The sequence below is a fragment of the Clupea harengus genome, chromosome 14 (assembly GCF_900700415.2).
Source record: "Clupea harengus chromosome 14, Ch_v2.0.2, whole genome shotgun sequence".
In the NCBI taxonomy this organism is placed as follows: domain Eukaryota; kingdom Metazoa; phylum Chordata; class Actinopteri; order Clupeiformes; family Clupeidae; genus Clupea; species Clupea harengus.
The window spans coordinates 13,143,910-13,158,909 of NC_045165.1; the positions used below are offsets into that span (position 1 = coordinate 13,143,910).

The 15,000-nt window shown below is 44.3% G+C and overlaps 2 protein-coding genes across 4 annotated transcripts in view; one reads left to right on the forward strand and one right to left on the reverse strand.

Moving 5' to 3' along the window:
* gfra4a (GDNF family receptor alpha 4a) overlaps positions 1 to 4,991 on the forward strand; it is a 105,331-nt gene extending 100,340 nt beyond the window's left edge. The window contains exons 7-8 of the mRNA XM_031579820.2: positions 1,484 to 1,671; positions 2,863 to 4,991. Coding sequence (XP_031435680.1) covers positions 1,484 to 1,671; positions 2,863 to 3,000 — 326 coding nt within the window. The 3' untranslated portion in view covers positions 3,001 to 4,991. The remainder of the gene's footprint in view (positions 1 to 1,483; positions 1,672 to 2,862) is intronic.
* LOC105899554 (attractin) overlaps positions 1 to 15,000 on the reverse strand; it is an 88,913-nt gene that overhangs the window by 1,530 nt on the left and 72,383 nt on the right. The window contains exons 29-30 of one of the 3 annotated variants that reach the window (XR_004165061.2): positions 14,247 to 15,000; positions 22 to 60 (exon numbers count right to left, since the gene is read on the reverse strand). The exon at positions 14,247 to 15,000 is cut by the window's right edge and continues 273 nt beyond it. The gene's annotated coding sequence lies outside the window, so the exon portion shown is untranslated. Of the gene's footprint in view, positions 1 to 21; positions 61 to 12,174 lie in introns of those variants that run through there. The other 2 variants (XR_004165062.2, XM_031579819.2) reach the window with 2 other exon arrangements.

Here is a 15,000-nt window from a genome sequence, read left to right on the forward strand (position 1 = left end):
ACACACACACACACACACACACCCACACACACACACACACACACACACACACACACACACCTTGTTCTGTTCTGCTACAAGAGCCAGATCACTTCACTACTACATGGATGGCTGAGGAAGGAAGCGTTTTTGATGTATGAATAGTTTGCATCGTTTGCACACATCATCGCGTGGGTGGTTGTCATGCCACTCACGAACGCACGTACACACATACACACGTACACACGTACACACGTACACACGTACACACGTACACACGTACACACGTACACACACACCGTAAAATATATATGCAAAGCCGTAGCCCCAGCATGTGGCCACACACACCTATTCACATATTCACTCAAGCTGTCAGATGACCCCAGACACACACTGATATCTGCTGCACACACACACACACACACACACACACACACACTCCCATATATATGCAAACCAGCAGGATGGCATGTGGGTGCACACACTCTTATACACCTTCAAATATATATGCAAACCAGCAGCTTGCTCGGTATGGGCATGCTCATTTTCTCTCTCTCTCTGTCTCTCTCCCTCTCTCTTGCTGTCTCTGTCTCTGTCTCTGTCTCTCTCTCTCTCTCTCTCTCTCTCTCTCTCTCTCTGTCTCTCTCCCTCTCTCTTGCTGTCTCTCTTGCTAACTCTCTTGCTGTCTCTCTCTCTCTCTCTCTCACACTCACACACACACACCTCACCCTTAAGGTCAAATAGATCATGACGAATCATGTTAATCTGTGTGAACTGTTCTTTTAAATAGGATGAAAGTGTGATTATTCCTTCTCATGGAAATCCAGCATCAGCACCATACTGACCTATAAGAAATGGAGATAAGAGAGAAAGGGACGAAGTGTGGGACACTGACTCACACAGGAGATTAGGATTAGGACGAATGAACCAAATCAACCAATGAAACCAAGGCAGACCTGTACACCTCAGAAGGAACATTAGTAAGATCCAGCTCCAGAAAAGATGTCTGGTAAAGCCTTAAATACCTCCTGTGTATGTTTCATACCTGCTTGCAGTGAGGCCCAGCAATCATCTCGTAGGGTGTCAATGTCAAGGCGTGTAACTCTTCATATAGAGGTAGACGGCAGCTACAATGTGAGCCCTTTTACCAACACTGTGGAAGTCAGCACAAGTCTGTGTCCCCCAGAGAGGAGTCAAGCCGGGCCGACACACGCATGTAGAGGAACAGTGACAGCAGTTTGACATGTTTGTATAAAAACACTGTCAGTCTGACTTACTTTAACAGATGAGGAAGAGTAATCTGCATAGTGCTGTTCAACACGCTCAGGCAATCTGTAAAGGGAAGTGAAGACGGCGAGTGATTGGTTGGTTGATTTCCTGAAAGTGTCACATTTAAGAGCAATACATGTAGACCTCGTAATGTTAATCGACTCCTAAAAGGATGATCTGAATGGCCAATAGCGGTTAAGCTGACTCAGCTTTTTTGTGTCTCTTGTCCAATCAGAGAAGGCCATCTTTGGTTTTGGGAATGGGACGGACAAGAAAAATGGACCCAACCAACCAGGCGCGACCAACCTTGCAACCACCCCGACAACCAACAGTCACAACCATCGACGGACAACAGTTAGCACCACAACTGCCATTGCCATGGAAACAGAGCAGAACATCCTGAGTGCTCAGATTCCTACACAGGTGAGCTGTCACACTCTCACAGAGAAAGAGAGGAAGAGAGAGAGAGAACAAAAAGACAGATAGAAGAAAGATAGATAGAGCGTCTTTGTATTGATTTGCTTATTTGTTGTAATTTTTGCGCAAAAAGGCTTTTTGAATTTGCAACGCATTTAAATTGCATCGCCAAATTGTTCCCCAAGTGCATGAAGGCTATTTGAAAGACCCAGAGAGAAGAGAGAGAAGAAAAGAGAGAGAGAGATGGATAGAGTAAGAGGACAAAAAAAGCACAGTGTTTTAATAATAGGGAATAATTAACAGGTTCTGTAGAGCCTGTGCTCCCATGGGGAGCTGAGCGGACTCCTGATTTACCTGTGGTTTATTCAGGGCAGAACGTGTGTGTGTGTGTGTGTGTGTGTGTGTGTGTGTGTGTGTGTGTGTGAGTGAGTGAGTGAGTGTGAGTGAGACAGAGAGAGAGAGAGAGAGAGAGAGAGAGAAAAAGTGTGTGTGCCCGTGTGGGTGAGAAATAGAGAGAGAGAGAATGTTTGTCTGTGTGTGTGTGTGTGTGTGTGTGTGTGTGTGTGTGTGTGAGAGAGAGAGAGAGAGAGAGAGAGAGAGAATGAGAGAGAGTTGGAGAGTTAGAGAATGAGGGTAAGAGAGTTTGAAAGAGAGAAAGAGAGAGAGAAAGAGTGTGCATGGGTATGTGTGTGTAAGAGAGAGCTGAGAGAGAGGATGTGAGTGTATATGTTTAAGAGAGAGGCATGAGAGAGTGTGTGGGTGTGGGTGTAAGAAAGAGCCAAGAGCGAGAGTGAGTTTGTGTGTGTGTGTGTGTGTGTGTGTGTGTGTGTGTGTGTGTGTGTGTGTGTGTGAGCCCAGCCTGCCTGAGTGATGTATGACTGCAGTGATAGAGAGAGACGAGGAGGGAGAGGGTAAAGTCGGGTGTTGGAAGCAAAAAGAGAAATTGCTTAAAAGGGAAGAACCTGTTTGGCTCTTTTTAAATAGAATTTTCTACCACTCTTTTTCTCTCTATCTCTCTCGTTCCCTCTTCATTCCCACTTGTGCTGTCTATTTGTGTCTCCCTTGTGACTTTCCATCCCTTTCTGAACTCTTTTCTTCCTACCTCCCTTCTTTTCCTCTTTTCCTCCGTCCCTTCACTCTCTCACTCCTTCTATACCTAACTCTCTCTCTCTCTCTCCCTCCCTCTCCCTTCCTCAGCTGAATGAGAGGGGCAGATTGTGGGGAGACGACTCTTCACCTCCATCGCCAGGTCTCCCGGACAACAGCGCTGACTCCGCCTATGGCCCCCTCAGCACCTGGCCCCTCCCTCTCCTGCTCCTGCTTTGGTTTCACTGAGGCACCATGGGATACGATGACAGCACACACCAGTAGACTGGGAAGAGCATGGGAAAACCGAAGTGTGTGTGTGTGCGTGTGTGTGTGTGTGTGTGTGTCTCGCATTCACCTTCATTTCATAATTGTCTTTGTTTGTGAACTTTTGCCTTTTCACCGCCCCTTGCGAGTACAGAAAGAGTGTGAAGAGAGGAATGGAAGACTGTGGAAGAGTGACAAAGGAAAGTGAGAGAAAGAGAGAGATGGCGATTTGAGGAACTGAAGTATTGACTGATGCCCCAGACAGCGACTTCTTTACCTTCACTTAAACATGAGCTTTCACCCTCACTGAAGCAGGCAGGCAGACACACACACACACACACACACACACACACACACACAGACATACACACACACACACACAAACACTACACACATAGACATATGTATACAAAGCTATCCAGTGGGAACAGTTATACATTATTGTCAGCATTGGTGTATATATTTGTGTGTGTGTGTGTGTGTGTAAGAGAGAGAGAGAGAGGTGGACTCAAAGGCAGCTCACACTAAAGCAATGGACAGTTGTAGAGTGTGTCTTAACTCTCTCGCTACTGTACAGAATTACTTTTTCTAAAGTTGCTCTAATCATTTTAGATGTTTTATTTTTCATGTGATGAGATATTATGTATCGGCTCGGGCACCAGTGTATTCACCAAGACAGGTCCAGACAACGTGATCTTGTATCCATACACACACGCAGACACACACATGCAGACACACACACATGTCACATGCTAGCATCTATGTGTTTATGTTGCCCTACACAAATGTATTGACATGTGTTGTTGATGGCGAGTGTCTTTGCGAGGTCCCTCTTGCACAGGCAAGGGTGAGGATGGACTCACCAGTGGCTCTGAAGACAAAGGCTATCTATTTTCATAAAAACCCAACCCCCTTCTGTCTAAATGGTTGCATCACCTCTGAACCTAGGATTAAAAACACTGCAAAGAGGGGAAAATCACACTAGCACACACCAACACGCTGCAACCGTTTGAATACATTAAGTGTGTTAATGACTTCAGAGTTTTGAGCATCGACTTTGAACGGGGGTGATTTATTTAAGATGTGAAGCTGAGACAGCTACTGATTGTAAAGCTGAAAGTGAGATCCTTGTGTGAAGTGCCCGGGTGTCTGCTTGAAGAGGGGGAAGAAGGGATTCAGATTTGGCTCGGCTCGGCTAGACAGATCTGTAATTGCACAAACATGGATGGTAAGCAAGGATGGCCGCCTGGGAGACCTGTACACAAACAACGAGGAGAGTGGCGGAGCCTCGCAGATGCAGCGGATTTACCGTGAGAAATGAGAAATGACTCAACCACATTCCATAGCGTCGCTGGGATACGCTTAACACTGGGGTAGTTGACGGCATATTGGAGGCGATGAGCGAAAAAGGGAAAAAAAAGAGAAAGAAGAAAAAAACAGCCTCAAAGACTTCACATTCATGCCCACGCGAAGAGAGTGACTGACTGCTTAAATTCCTCGCCTTTTTTTGTTGTTGTTGTTGTTGTCGTTCTTTCGTTCAGTCGTCTTGTGGTGAACCTGAAGAAAAAGCACAGACAGAGTTAGAGAGACAGAGGCACAGCCACGATCACCTCCTTCTTTCTGCTCACCATCTGACACATACTGCTGTCATCATGGAAACGACCGCACCGACCCCTGGATCCCCGGGGGGGTCAGGCAGGTAGGATGCAACGGAATCCTCCAGTGCAACTCAGTCGGTGATTGGACAGCTGAACAGATACCGTATTTCCTTCCTGAATCTCAGAAAGACTCAATTTCCCATGAGGAAGCACAAAAGGGGGGAGGGTCTCTCATATAACAACCTCCTCCCGCTCCATAGACTTCTGTCCAATCAGATTCACGTGGTCAGTAGTGTGTGAGGGAAGAGTGTGTGGATTTGGTATCTGTTATCTCCTGAAAAATAAAGCTGCCAGATGATAATATACAAACAAAAATGTGTGTCTGTTTTGTTTTTATCTGAGCACACACACACACACACCTGTGAATATGTGAAGCACTGCTGAAGCATGTAAACATCCAGTTTTTCCACATACACGCTAGACATAGCTATGGCCTTGTCAGGTTTCAGGGCGTTCTCAGACAGCAGCTGAAGAGAGTGTTGTTTTTCTAAGCACTGGTGGCGTGCTGAAGAATACAAGGCCACATGCTGGTCACTCGGCCCAGACCAGAAGCACTGACCAGGGGAGGAGGAAGTGGTTTCCCCTGAAGGATAAGCTACACCACACTGACAAAGCTATTGCAGAGAAGTTCACAAAAAACTCCTGTGACTTAGAAGTTTTCATTGTAGTTCTTAACCAATATTTGATTTGTTCCTTCATCTGACGGCACCCGACATTCAGCATTATTGGCATTGGCAGCAGGCAAAAAACTTAGAATTATTCTGGAATATTTACCCAGATATGTGTGACTGAGTTTACATTCAAACTAGATATGAAATAGTACTTAGCCAGTACCTGAAGGCAACTGCACATTGCAGCTGCCTAAAGAAGACATCAATTCGTGTGAACATATTCATTTCAATCAATGCACAACATCTACATAATTTTAATGACTGAGAGATTTTGAATGGACATGTTGCCTTACTTGTCTGAATTATATAAAATATGTCTGATTTATACAAATGATTAACAGTGAGTGAAGCAAAGCCCCTTTTCTCATGGCTTCAATCAACAGAATATGCATTTATGTTTGGTTGCTTTTCATTAAATGTTCTATGCTGTCTGACCTCGCCAAACAGACTTGTTAAAATGTTGATGAATTTAAAGGTTAAAAATAAAAAAGTAGAAGTAGTGTGGGCAGACAGCTGGAATTAATTTTCATTTCATGGTTTCAAGGTTTCAATTCTGCACCAGGGTCATGAGTGAATGTCCATGTGAAAAAGAAACAATCTGCTTTCTCCTGCCAAGTCAACCTCTATCTGGTGGGTATCCCTGAATGTGGACGAGGCCAAAGCCAAAGCAAGGTAAGCCATTGCGCATCTCTCAGGCTAGAAAATGGCATCAAACCTGACAGTGTATATAACATTTGAATTATAAATATCACTGATTTGTTTAATACTTGTACAGTGCGTTCAGAAAGTATTCAGACCCCTTCGCTTTTTTCACATTTTGTTATGTTGCAGCCTTCTGCTGAAATGGTTTAAATTAATTTCCCCCTCATCAACCTACACTCAATATTCCATAATGACAAAGCAAAAACAGCATTTTTGAATTTTTTTTTACAAATTCTGCAGTGGCTTGGCTGAGTGCCTAGGGTTATTGTCCTGTTGGAAGGTGAACCTTCAGTGATGGTTGTCCTTCTGAAAGTTGTTCCAAATTTCTTCCAATTAAGATTTATGCACTCTTGGGAACCTTCAGTGATGCTGAATTGTTTTTGTAGCCTTCCCCAGATCTGTGCCTCCTCACAAGCCTGTTACTTCGACCATGGCTTGGTTTTTGCTAGTGTGCCTTTCCACATAATGTCCAATCAACTGAATCTATCACAGGTGTAGAAACAGCTCAAAGATGATCAAGAGGAATGGGAGGTACCTGACATAAATTTCAAGGGTCATAGTAGGGTCTGAATACTTAAATAAATATGCCTTTTTGACTGGGGCTGCAGTTTGATAGTCTGCCCTATCATCTTTTTCTAACCATGTTTCCTTAACCTAGATAAAAAACGTCATGAGATCAAGGAAAGATGTGAAGTAGGACTCGGGAAAAGACAACTGCGGTGCTACGAGAATTCGACTACATTACTACCGATTACACTAGGCTCCTAATTAGGCGAAGACGGATATTATTGACCGGACTCACGTTGATCGGTTGTTGATTGGGTTGTTGTAGCTGCCGCAAGGAATTGTGGGGATTTTCCTTTTGTAAAGGGTGCTCCAAGTGTACCCTATGCTAAAAGAGATACGAAAGGAAGCATTGAAGCACCTTTCCTAAGCATTCAGGAAATTCGAGCAGCTCTCACCACTTAGATACTTCTCGGCCATTTTGCTCAGTTAGGAACCTTCCTAATAGGCCAGGCAAAGTAACCCATTTTGGAGCCAAAAATAGAATTAATTGTAAAATATTTTTTTTCAGCATAGATCATTTCTATAGGGTGTCCAGAACAACATACTAAAATAAATCCTAGTTGAGGAAATATGTTTAATTCTCATCAATCTGACATGTGTGCTAATAATGCATGGCAAAAATACACCTTATTAAGTATGTTGTTCTGGACACCTCATAGAAATGATCTATGCTGAAAAAAATGATTTTACAATTAGTCTGTCGTAAAACGCTATTTTGCCTGGACTATAAGCAAAGAAGACTATCTGTACAGGGCCTGGAGCTCCATAGTGCTGCACCATTAGGCCACGCCTACCTGCACAGTGAACCAGAAGTGCTCCACTTAACCCGACCAGTCCAATATGAAAGGCCTTGGTGGAGTACGACAGAGTGATCATGTGATCATGAAAGAGAATCCGACAGTGCACTGCTGTTTTATCACAGGAAATGTTAGAAGGCAGCAGTGACCAGGAAAGTGTCGATGACTTGATATTACATTGATGGGCTGCAGCGGTTGAGTTTCCAAGTCGTCTGTATTTCTGCTTGTGCATGCTGTCTACACTAGGTAAGGTAGATCTAAAGGCGGCATACAGTCGTTTGTACTCTAATGCCCAGTGTAGCTCAAAGGCTATATGTGATATTTCAGTTTTTCCTTTTTAATACATTTGCAAACATTCTAAAATTGTTTTCATTTGAGCCTTGAGTATTGGTATTGAGGAATGATGAAGGACAAAATGAATTTAAACGACTTTATAATAAGGCTGCAGTCAAATCAGTGATATTAATATTTCAAATGTAATATACAATTGCAAAACGAATAAAAAACTACTGGTAGAAGAGTAAATAGTAAATAATGTCATAAGATGCATCCAGCTATACATTTTGTTTGTACATTACAAAGAGTATCATGAAACTGTGTGGTCTTTCCAAACGACTGCACACAGCCTGTACCAACCACCATAATGCACCAACTCTTTAAGTTTCAGTTCAGCTTTGGAGGGATTCTTAAGTGGCTAAAAGTACATGCTTTTCGAAACTTTATGAATTATGCAACTGACCTGAAGTCCTTGAGCCTTTTAAATCTCCCTTTATCGAGAGGAGCTATATCATTTGTCTTCCATTAGGCCCAGGTTAGGCTCTGTGGGAAATAAAGCTACTGAATAGTGAGAACATACTATTACCAGCAGCATTTCTCTGTTTACTTTGAAAAGTTGGTTTGATACACCCTTAATCATTTCTAAAACTTTACTGGTATTATTATATATTTCCAGAAATTATTATTATTATATTTTCCAGAAATGTGAAGTGAATATAGCTATCTGAAGTTACCAACGCTTGCAAAAAATGTCAAGATTCTTGGCAATCAGTTGAGGTAATCATTGTTTGCGGCTGCATAATTTCAATCAAGCCACTCTAATGTTATCAGGCGTCTGCATGAACAGATAAGCTGGAATAGCCAATAGCGATACCTCTGTCTGACGTTTGTGCTTGTCCCTTTCCACTCGGATTCAAACCACCCCAATGAAGATAAGTCCATTACAAATTAGAGGAATGTATGCGTGTGTGTGTTTGTGTGCACAGGCAATACAATGAATGGCAAGGCGTGTGTGTATGTCAGTGTTAAATCCCCATCACACGCTCAGAAGATTCGGGGGTCAGGGTATATCATGACAGCGGATGTAATTAGCTAGACGTTCGGTCGGTGTGGTTTGCTTTGGCTAATCGCCGGCGTTGCACGTGTGGGAGGACGGATGTCAGGACATGAAAGACACGCCGCCTCAACGGTGAAGCTCATTAGTCAGAATATAATCCTCATCATGACCCCTGGGGTCACCAGAGGTCGCCGGGGGTCACCCGTCCATGGGCGTCAAACCTCACGGCCTTTATCTCATCTCATCACGACTGTAGGAGAGCTCCTCCACGGTCAAAGCACAATGTTAATATTTGATGTAACCCCCCCCCCCCCCCACTCCAAGTCACCTTTGTCCCCCAACCTGCACCAGGACTGTTTCACCATCACTATGACAACACTACCTGTGGGCAGAATAAAAATGATTGCTTTCTTAGCTCTTCCATTTATTCCACTCTAGCAGTGACATTTTAAAACATGGAGGACGTTGGTGGATGGCATAAGGGAAGTAGGGGGGAGGAAAAAAATAAAAGGTTCAAACCGCACCTGTTTACCTTCCAGCTGCAAAGCCTGAACCCCAGCCAGCTGTGTGAAGTTTGGCGTGTGGGGGATTTCTCTTATGCAGCAAAGACACTCTGCAGGAGATCAAACTCAGTCAGGATTCAACATATCACACACACACACACACACACACACACACACACACACAATGCTCTGACAGGCATCACAGGGGTATTACATCTTTATTTGTTTGCTTTTGTTTTTTTTTTACTTCAATACCTCTGCAGAGACCGACTGAGCTTTAGCTTTTCAGTCATCGACTCATCAGAAAGTCGATCATTAATGAAAGCCGCTGTGCGAGAGCAGGGCTGGATGAAATAGTAAACAATCATGGGGGTGGGGGGTGATGTGTGTGCACAGGAGTGAATGTAAAGGCTGGCCATTAAAGCAGAGATTGGGTGCGTGGAGAGGCTGGCCGTTAAAGCTGTGATTGGGTGTGTGGAGAGGAGGGGTGGTGGTAACGTACAGCTGAAGTGAACAGGATTGATTTGATTGCGCTGAACACACCCCTGGGGAGTCCCTCTAAAGCTTGGCATGTGTCTTAGGCTGCCTGTCTGTAGCCTCACTCACTGCTACCGATCAAGTCATCACCAGGGCCTTGAATATATTGACACACACACACACACACACACACACACACACACAAGAGTGAATCCATAAATAGCCCAAATCTGCAGCTCCTAACGGGGGGCGCAGGGGGGGGAGGGATAAAAAGTTATAGTTGTAGAGAGAAATGGATCTGGATCCTAGAGCTGCTATGTGGGATGTTTTATTTTATACTAGTGTGGTTCAGGGCTTTGAGCATTGGGCCACCTTTAAAATCAATCAGTTCCTTTAATTAACTAGTGTCAAACTGTTAGCCTTCCAGGGTCAGGAGCACACAGGTTTCCATTTGACCCAGGTACAAAGCCATTTCGCCATGCTAATTACTGGGCTACTAACGCCAGACCCCCACTCTGCGCCACTCGCTCCACCCCCCCCCCACACACACAGAGACTGACATCCCCCCTGGGTTAAGGATGTGCTCTGGAGGAGAGCTGCTGTGCTGGTGGCCTCGCTTTCATCCTCTCAGTAGTTCATGCTGGGATTAAAATGTATGTCCTTGATCGGCAATATCTATCTAATGTAACATACACTCATACCGGGATATACTTTGCTGACTTTAGATACTTCCCTTGCTAACTCAAGAGACCAGAACCAGTGGAATTATCAACACCAGTCAATTAAATGTAAAAAAATAAGTTAAGAGTGGACAGAAATATTTGATTGAGGTTAACCTGTCAAGAGCTTTCCCGCCAATCTGTCTAATAAAGGCTAAAATGTATCGGATTGTGTTAAGTGGGGACAAAAATGAACTGACCAATTGTATGCATTCATAAAATAATCTTAGACAGTTTCAATCAACTGCACAAGAATGACTGCTCCATCTTCCTATTGCATTTAATCTATTATGTACAATTTGTGTGGGGTTAAGGGGCTGCACTGAATTTGGCCAGCGAAAACAAATCAACAAAATGGATTCCTCAAAACACTGAGGACAGTCCAGTCTCCTAACACACTGGATTGGCAGAGAGCATTTTGAAGGCCTGAGGAACGGATTTAGATGAGGGCCGCTTTGTGCAAAATGGACTCTACGTAGGCCTTCTGTAACTATGAATCAGACTTTCATAAGCAGACACAGCTGTTGGTTGAACAAAGGCCCCGGAATTCTGAGACCGCTTTCTGTCATCATCAACACTGAGTCGACCAGGCCTAGTCAAAGAACCTCCATTTTCTTTCACACAGCTGTTCACCTCAGGAAGTCCATCCCCGCAGTCCTGAAGTCCATTCATTTCCACAGGTCATTGCCTAGAAGCGAGAGGACAAGGAGGACAAGGCGGGTGGAGCGGTGCTTTCCCAGCAGGAGCACGCCTAGTCAAACACGACACCGGAGAGGAATAGAGACAAGTGGACACACCTCAATGTTGGCGTGACACTAAGGGGAACGGTTAAGCCTGGCTCTTTTAACTCTGTCTGTTATGAACTAAAGAGTGTGAAAACCCAATCAGAGTCGGCAGGGAGAGAGAGGAAAAGAGAGAGGGAGAGAGAGGAAGAGAGGAAGAGAGGAAGAGAGGGAGAGAGAGAGAGAGAGAGAGAGGAAGAGAGGGAGAGCAGAGGGACTGGCGTCAATGTCTCTCTCGCTCCCGGTGTGCCGGTGTGCCGGTGAGGCGGCGGCAGCAGCTGGTGGCTCGTGTTCCTGTCACAGGATAATGACAACGGCACAGGAGAGAGCAGCGGGTCCCGCAGATCCACACGGCCGGCTCAGCCTGATGGGCTTCACCGGACCAATTACACTCAGATGAGCCGTGGCGGGCCCAGCCCAACCCAACCCAACCCAACCCGGCCCGGCCCGGCCCAGCCCAGCCCAGCCCAGCCCAGCCCAGCCCAGCCCAGCCCAGCCCAGCCCAACCCAACCCAACCCAACCCAGCCCAGCTCAGCCCAGCCCAGCCCAGCCCAAGCATATTTCCCTCTCCAACCACAGTGCTCACAAACTGCTGTTGTAGACGAGGATGATTATGTCTTCTACACTATCTATGTTATACTAAAGTGCCCCGTGTTAAATATAACACAGTGTTAACATTATTGACACTAAATTAACACCACGCTCACAAATAAAACAAAACACGCAGAGCTTGAATCTGACTTAGCACATGTTGCTGTTGTTGATCTTGAACAGGGAAGGAAGGAGCTTCAGAGAAATGGGGTTAATTAAAAGATCGGAGAGAACTTCCTTTCTCTCTCAGACTTACTCTATTCAGTCACACCCACTGTGACTGTTGGTCTAGGGCTTGAAATCCACACTCGCACACATCAATGAAATCACAGAGATTAAAAACACAGGCACAGCATTCATTTTAACATTTAATTATAGACAAAAAATGTTCTATATCATTCTGTATGTACATTCATAATTACAAGGTCAGTTATAATCCTCAGGTTTGTTTTATGTTCATATTTTTTTTTTATCTTTGCAGTAATTCATCACAATATTTCATCCATCTAGCTGTTGCTGCTGTACTCGCACATATAAAAAGCTGCTACGAGCTCGACTTGTTTGCAACCTTGGTGCATGATTCGATCTCATTCACATTACAGTCTCAGTATTTACAGATACCAGCATCGTGGCTGCTAAATTATACATATTCACATCCTACCCATTCAATATCTACACAGACTGTCCAAAGGGCGGAGGGCGCAGGGCTTTGAGGCTTCAGGAGACAAACAGCATTGGGAGAGAAGATGAACAGCATTGCGGGTAATCGCAGTTTCCTGAAATCTGACAAGAACTCTGCTTTTTTTTTCTTTTGGTGGAGCAGTTCTTGGTTGCATGCATGTAAATGAGCGTGTGCGTGTGTGTGTGTGTGTTTTAGAGTGTATTTAGGAGTTACACTAGTGAAATGCTAGTCTGGTGCTGAATTTAACCACAGCAAATTGTACCAGAATTGTATTTTAGGAAAACCCCTCATGTACCACGTCTCTCTCTCACCCAGACTGTACGTATGGATATACACCATTAGACCTTTATGACAAAACAAAACCTCCTATTACCATGGCAACATGAGAACACTCCCTGTGGAGAGATGACTGCCTACGTGACTCATGTCTTCCTGTTTCTTGGGTATCATATCCTGTCTCTGGTGGTGGCCTGAGCGTTCGCCACAACCCTCCACCTGTGCCACTTGAATCATGTCACCTATGCTATGAACTATGGGAAACCAAGTCCTACTCTTTGCCTGTTTGTTCATGAGCAGAAGTGTATATTCTGAATACTACAACGCACTCACAGGTTCACACATTCATGCTTAGTTGCACAAATGCATAGACACACACTTAAAAAGATACACACACACACACACACACAGCTGGATGGCGCCCAACCTCCGTCTCCCCTCTTTGGTCCTTTTAACAGAATGTCAGATCGGTTCGTACATCTCGTCGCGACCTTTCCACACTCGAAACCCCTACCCCTCGGCCACAGGGACACACTAACACACCAACATGCACCATTACACACACACACACATAGCAGTGTGCAGAACTTATATATATATACATATATATATGTATATATATATATATAAAAAAAAAAGATGACAACTATTTTCTCAGAGGCCAAATGTCAACTACACCGTAAAACAGACAGACTGCAGACTGCACACGCACATAAGCACAGATAAGCAACTGTAAAAGTATGGAGTGTGTACGTCTTTACTGTGATGCGGAAAGAAGCTGAAAACAAGTGTAGAACTTTGCATGTGTGTGTTTGTGTGTGTGTGTGTATGTGTTCCAGTTTGGTGACCTAAAAAGGACTTTCTGGCATTTAGAAAACCTTTTCCACAAATAAGTGGCTAGGTCTCATTTCCCCTCGCTAGCTGGTCGCTATCTCTCTTCTGCCCGCCTTCTCCAGCATCTTTTTTCTGTCTTCCAGCATGCGAAAAATGCTACTGAAGAATGGAACTGATTTTAGATAAGAAAGAAAAAAAGATCCTGACTGAATGTACAACAGATTAAGGCAAAAAAGGGAGAATTACAGGGAGGGTTTCTCTGTCTCCCTCCCTTACTTTCTCTCACAGAGACACACAAACAAACCCATACACAAATGCTATCTTGTGTGGTGGATGACATGAAAAAATCTCTTTCAAGGGCAAATTTAGCAAAATGTCACCAAAGTGGCAGAAAGCAAAAACCTGCTCTCTGATATCTCATTTGAGTTGCTAGTGTTTGCATGGCAATGCATGTGTTTTCTTTTCCCACTATTCAGAGTAGTCAAGAGAGATTCGTATCGAGATTCGCAGATGGCTTTACAAACACTGACAGTCAGTATTCTTGCCGGACACAGACACACACACAAGCTTTCCCAAAGACCACTGCACACACATTCATAGGCAGACACACATAACGGTTGCATTCACAAACAAACACACACACACACACAATAAATCAGGGATGTGAAAGGATGAGTGACCCATGATTCAAGTGGCTCCTGAGCAGAACTGTCATCTCTTCCAATTAGCCCTGCTAGCGCTGCCATGCTAATGCAACAGTGCTAATCCTCATATGCACTCCACTGAGATTACACACGCTAAATTAACATATGCTAGCATAACAGCCTGTTGATGGGGTGCCAACACTCTCTATAGGACCCGTCAGCACTGCAGTGCACTCCAGGTGGAACACTATAATTGTTGCCTCTCGAAGCTAAGCTGCCAAACAGAGATATACGCTGGCTATCTGTTAGCATCGCTAGCGCTACTGTGGCACACTGCTAACTGAGTGTTGGTCATTCCAATGAGGGTGGCTACTGGTTACCATGGTAACATATGCACTGCAAGTGACACTGGCCTGAGTTGCTGATTTGTTGTGACAAGAAAAACAAAAAGCAAAAAAAAAAAAATAAAAAAAAATAAAAATAAACACAACAATTAAAACAGCAATTATTTTCAATAAATTAAGAATGATGTTGGTGGTAGTCCAGGGAGGAGAAATCCTGTGTAAAAAGTTCTTGGGGGATTACGTAAACTACCAGTCAGAGAGGACATCTTTCTACAAATCCGTCCATCCGTCCATCAGTCTATCCAGTCCTCTGTCAGTGTGGCATTCTGTCTATTTGTTGTGCCCAAGTGTCCATAACGCTTAGAGCAAGCTATGAAGCCACTGGCCCCCCATGCTGCTCG